Genomic DNA, 6,000 nt, shown 5'->3' with positions numbered 1-6,000 from the left:
CAGTTTCACCAGGGGTAACTTGACTTCATAAGCTACCGGAATTACAGAGGAATTTTAGACTAGAACGATGCAGTCTTCAGGCATGAATAACGTCTGCAAAATGAGGGGTCGGCCACTGACAAATCATGGATGTGCTCTTCAAGATGCTGCCCAGTACAAATATATCTGCTGAATTTAAACTGCATCTCCAGAAGCTCTGTTCTGCACTGATAGCAGCTTGTGTTGATAAGGCACCGATACACTGTTGAGTCGTTATATCCTTCAAATTCAGTTGGATGTTCTCGATCAGTAGCTTTATACTCTTCATAATCTCTAAAAACTTTCAAGATGGTGCGTTTGTACTTTGTAGTACATGAGTGAGCACATTAAAAAATTCGTAAAGTTTCACCAGAAAGCGAACATTCAAGAATATACAACATATACACACATTGTGACAGAAGCAAAATACTACTAGAAGACACGATTTAGCGGAATTCATTAGCACTGCAGCTATGATTGACCCATCTGCATCAGCAGTAATGGAACACATACTATTGTTCCCAAACGATCCTTTACAACTGATGCCATTGCTAGATGTAAATTGTAGTGGTGGGTTGCTGGTACTTACAGTGGACATGACATCGGATCACACATAATGAAACTTGTCCGCCTCCGGTAAGATGGCCCTTGTCTGCTTTAGCCATTACGAGCAATTACCATAAAGCATTCTTGAGGAAAAATGAATTGACTGAACCAAGGTGGTCTAGGCCAGACCCCAAATTTGTACAGCTCATTTTGAGGATGAAGGCATGGGTGCTACAGCTGCGGTAATCAGAGATGAAAGAGGTACTTTCTTAACAGCACAATGCACACTTGTTACTCATGCTGCAGATGTGGTGACAACAGAGGCAATGGCAAACAACTTGGGGTTCCAATGTGTGGAGGCAGAATCTGATTCCCAAAACGTGATCAATTTTTGTACAGGGAAAAATAGATGGTGGGATGCAGCAGCAGTGATCTTTCCAAAATGTGTTGATATCGGTGTTTTCAATGGGAAGGTCAATGTTAAGCATTATTATGGTTCAGCTAATCCAGCGGCGATGTGCTAGCTAGCTTTCCTTACTGTAACAAATTATCTAGTAGCTGGATAGACGCGCCTCCAGATTGACTGGTGAATAAGCTCGTAGATGATGTATCCATGTTTTGCAGTTAATAAAGGCAGCAATGATGACATTACCTCAAAAACATAAAAAAAGGACAAATCATCTGAAACAAGTTTATGATCTTGGCAGCTGTAACGAGACTAGCTTGTAATGGAAGCAGAGTTAAATTTTGGCCCTTTGACGATTGAGATGCGGGGGTCCACATTGGCAGGCCAGTTTTGTTCCAGATGATTAGGTGAAACAAAGTACTCCTAACAAAATATGAACAAAGAAAAAAGAAACTAACATCAACCCTGGCTTTCAGATACGCAATTCGCGGCGCCAGTTTGGCCATATGTGAGAAGATACACTTGAGAAACAACACAAGGAAGTACACAGGGGGTGATTAGGATGAGGGAAGCCGTCTGGTCATATCTTCATGGCCAACCAAGGAGAGAAAACATCGGGGTCCAGGCTTATAAGAAAGCGATAAACATGCGTCGCCGTTTACCTTTGGCCCATTTCCACAAGGAGCAGCAGATCGGACTCAAGAGAGTGGAGGAGAAGAGGATAGAGAGCCACACCTAATGGATATGAATTGGATTTTTTTTTTGAAAAGGAGGATAACCTCCGGCCTCTGCATCGAGCGATGCACACAACCATTGATATGAATTGGACATGTTTATATAATTGCAAAAGCCCATCGAATAACCCGACTAATCTTCTAGACCGGTGATGGCCCCACTCCACACCTACTGTCTAGTCGAAATGTTATCTTGGATTCCTGATTGATGCTACCAGTTTCCCAAAGTTCCCCTTGTCCTACTTACTAGTTTCCCAAAGTTCCCTTCAAAGGGCCGGAGGTCGAACTTTATTAAGAAGGGAGGGGAAGCGAGTTACAGCAAAAGCGGAGCAGAAACACACACACACACACACACACACACACACACACATAGGGCTGGGCACCCAGACCACAGACAACAGGCAGGCTTCAATCTCCACCTTGATAGAATTTACAGAAACGTTCCCTTCCTAGTTACAGAAGCATACGGGCCTAACCAACCTTTCCTAAGCATCGAACAAATGTCACACGTACGCGAAAAATCAAATCAGCAAATAACTTCAGACGTTTCTGTATAGAACTGAAAAGACAATTAAGCTTCCAATACAGGCCAGTTAATGGCAATACTTTTGTTTCATCCCTCCCCTTTGGAATTTCTCTACAGTGTACTGTTATTTGAATCCAAAAGCATCTTTTGCAGTTTTAACAGGGTAACTTATGTACCGGAACTACAGAGGAACTTCAGACTAGAAATTGAACATGCTTATGCAGAAGGCAGTGCAATCTTCGGGCATCAACCCTATCTATGGCTGTCTGAGAAGGGGTCGGCCAGTGACAAATTATGGACATGCTTCTCGACATGTTCATCAATACAAAAATAAATATTTCTGAATTCAAAATGAGCATCTCGAGAAGCTCTGTTTTCGACTTGGAGCAGCCTGTGTTGACGAGCCACCATTTCATTGTTGTAGTCCCCACATCCTTGAAATTCAATTTTGTTTAGCACTTTTGCATTCAAAACAAAGAACCTGGCAAAGTTAACTTGTTGCTCATAGCCTATGAATAACTTGAACACCACTTCCTTTAGGTGGGTCTCAAGGCACTCCACTGGATATGGTGGGTCATACTGATCCTCATTTTGCTCAAGCATGCTACCGTGTGAGTGAGACTGCATAACAGAAAAAATAGGCATATGTTAAAGGGTTGCTAAATAGACTAGTTAATATGTCAATCAAAGCATAAAGTTAAAGTGAGCAAAGAGAATACTCACAGTGACATAGAGCTTTTCCAAACAGGGGAACATCCTGAGGATGTCAAGAACTGCATTCAATTGATGATTAGAACACCCAAGGGCCAAAACCTTCACGGTGCATATCGAGTTTGCCAAGCTGACTGGGTTCATTTCCTGAATAAGACAACCAATATAAATAATAATAATCTATAATCTATATGTAAGAATGCTGATGATGGATGTTGCTGCTACCTGCAAGTCCAGGAGTTTGCAGAAGTCTGGTGATAATGGCCCCAATATCACCAGTTTAGGTGCGCTAATAACCTGGATAGTCACACAATCATCCCGGTGACAATATGGTAACAATAACCTTTCAAGGCGAGGAGCATCCTCGATGACCAGCTCTGCTTTTTCACCAGAGTTATCACGGAAGCCAATGCTCCTAATAGTTGGCGAACTAACACGGAGGCAACCAGCAGCCTGAACTTGGAGCATGTATAAGCTCTCCAAGGCATGGCAGCCGGAGAGCAAGCCATGGAATACATCCCCCCTGATGGAAACGTACCTCAAGGAGAGCTCCTTGAGGAGGGGAAAATTCATGGACGGTGCGATTATCTTAGGGAAATCACAATAGCTGATCTTGGCAACGAGTAGGGTGGATGAGGAGGAGCGGAGCATGGATTGCGGCAGCGGGTAGCTGGTCTTACGTGCAGAGAGGTACTCATAGCCGATATCGAGCTCCTCGAGGTTGCAGAGGGCTCGGGAGTCGAACCAGCTCTCCACCTGAGCGTAGAGATCGCCGGCCCGGAGGAAGAGGAAGGAGAATCGGCGGGCGGGGCCAGGGTGTAGGGAGATTATCTTGGACACGGCGGAGGGCGGGACGGCGTGGCGAAGGAAGACCGGGAGGGACGTGATGACCTCGAGGTTGAGAGGTGCGGAGCGCCAGAGGTGGCGCCATCGGCGGGAGAGGGCCGGCGTGCGGCCGCCGTCCTTGGTGGGGAGTAAAGAGATGATAGTGCAGAGGATGGCGTCCGGTTGGCGGCTGATGAGATCGGCGGCGGTCACGTCCCCACTCCGTGCCCGCTTCCGCGTGATTCCACTGGATTTACTCCGTTCTCCCGCAGCCTCCTTCTGGTAGGGTTTGGGCGTTTGGGGAATTGAGAGACTCGGTAGCTTTGAATTTGGAGAAGTTAGTCAGTTGCGGTACAGCTTATCAAATTTCGCATTAATTTGATGATGGAAAACTCTTAAAATCACCCGACTGATTTCTTTCTCTCGTAAACCGCCTCCTGTGCACTCCACGTGGCCCTCCCACCACTCCTCCAACCGGACTCCAACCTTATCTTTTTATGAAAGCTCTCCTCCACACGTTTGTCTCTTTGATCTCTGCAGCGACAAAGCTTCCCTTTTCTCGTTCTTCACGCATGGCAAGAGGAGAGGCTCCCACGGCGACACCACCACAGCAGTTGGGAGATGGAGAGGGGTTGCCGCCGGCCACCACCTGAACCACCCTCAGAGGGGCAACGCAGCAATTCTCCATCCAACCCCTGCAGCCCAGCTCTGTTCTCGCCGCGAGCGCCTCCCCTCTCTGTCCATCAAGGTTTTGGTTACCGGTCGAAATTTCAAGATTTTCCATGGTTACCGCGTATTTTCGTACCCCTCGGTAAACCGCCGAGCAAAAAATACCATTTTTTTTGAAATTTTTGAATTTAAACACTCGATTTACAGTAAAGTACGCAGGATCTAATTAATGCCATGAGAGTTGGTTCTGGCATGTTGGTATCAACCTAGTTCCTATTTTGAGAGGCCTCTGGTTCGAATATTCGTTCATTCACTTATTTGAATTCAAAATTCAACTATAAAATTCGCTAGAAATATTCTCGGTATTTCTCAGTAACCGTGGTAACCACATTTATCCGCCCCCTCGGTAAAATTGCCTCATTCGATAACCAAAACCTTGCTGTCCATGACCTCTCCATCCCGGTCAACAGAGCTGCTGCTGCTACGAGGCCGTCGGTACTGCAGCCGTGGGCGGTGATGCAAGGCGGCGGCGCTCGCCGCACATGCTGGTTTTTCACATGGTGTGGGCCGCGAGGGTCCTGTAGCCGTTGATGTTGTCGCAAGATGGTGCCCGCTTGCTGCAGATGCTGCAATGGGAGGCCGAGGCGAGGAGTTGCGCGACATCAACGAGCTCAACGCGCGGCGGTGCTGTGCTGCAGGCTGGCCGGCGGGCTGCAGCAGCTGGCGAAGCAGGGAGGGACTCGTCGGCGTTGCGCTGAAGCATTGCCGGGACTGCCGAAGCTGCAATGAAGCGTCGCGGGGTCGTCGGAGTTCACCGGGGTTGCAATGAAGCGTCACCGGAGCTGCAATGAAGCCTCGCCGGAGTTGCAATGAATCGCTGCCGGAGCCGTTGAAGCTTCTCCGGAGTTGCAATGAAGCATCGTCGGCGCTGCAATGGAAGGCCGTCAATACTGCACGCTGCTGCCATGGGGCTGCTGTGGGACTGTGGGAGCGCCTGATCGTGCGGCAGGGAGCTTCTTATCCAACGTCTCTCCAGGCGACTTAATTTTGGCTAAAATCAGCTGGCTGATTGGTAGCAGCGGCCACTTTGATGATGCACACAACTACTAAGCCATTATTTTTTCGGCGGGGCCAATATAAATTCAGAATCTGCTTCCTTAAAGAATTAGCTCCAGGTCTAATCTGGAGACGAAGATACGTCCTGCCTTTCCTCCCTCATCTCCTCCCGAGTCGCCCCCGCGCAGCGAGGGGGGGAGGGGGGCTAGGCCGCCGCTGTCAGGTCCCCCCACCTGCCCTCCCCCTCCCTCGCCGCCGCCATGGGGCTCGGCCGGGCAAAGCCCGACTGGAGGCGGCGGTAGGGATTCTCTTGTCCCCCCTCGAGCTGGGGTCGGCGCGACGCGGCTCTGTCTGGTGTGGGCGCAGCGTGGACTCTGGGCGTCGCGGCGCAGCGGCGCACAGGTGCTGGCGGGTGTTGGCGTGCTGTCATGCTTGGAGTGGCGGGCTGGTTGGAGGCGTGTGCAGGGTGCCAGTGGTGGCGGATGGTCTCGGCCAGATCTGCCCACGGC

At 48.9% G+C, this 6,000-nt stretch overlaps 1 protein-coding gene across 1 annotated transcript in view; it reads right to left on the bottom strand.

Moving 5' to 3' along the window:
* Nucleotides 1-2,319: 2,319 nt before the first annotated feature.
* The window catches only part of LOC109732056 (putative F-box/FBD/LRR-repeat protein At5g56810), a 114,978-nt gene continuing 111,297 nt past the window's right edge, over nt 2,320-6,000 (bottom strand). The window contains exons 2-5 of the mRNA XM_020291251.4: nt 4,284-4,502; nt 3,167-4,087; nt 2,954-3,088; nt 2,320-2,851 (exon numbers count right to left, since the gene is read on the bottom strand). Of these exons, the coding sequence (XP_020146840.3) occupies nt 2,483-2,851; nt 2,954-3,088; nt 3,167-4,087; nt 4,284-4,502 (1,644 nt within the window). The 3' untranslated portion in view covers nt 2,320-2,482. The remainder of the gene's footprint in view (nt 2,852-2,953; nt 3,089-3,166; nt 4,088-4,283; nt 4,503-6,000) is intronic.

This window comes from Aegilops tauschii, chromosome 6 (assembly GCF_002575655.3).
Source record: "Aegilops tauschii subsp. strangulata cultivar AL8/78 chromosome 6, Aet v6.0, whole genome shotgun sequence".
Lineage (NCBI taxonomy): Eukaryota > Viridiplantae > Streptophyta > Magnoliopsida > Poales > Poaceae > Aegilops > Aegilops tauschii.
The sequence above is the reverse complement of the archived record's forward strand: the minus strand, read 5'-3'. Positions and strand labels throughout refer to the sequence as shown.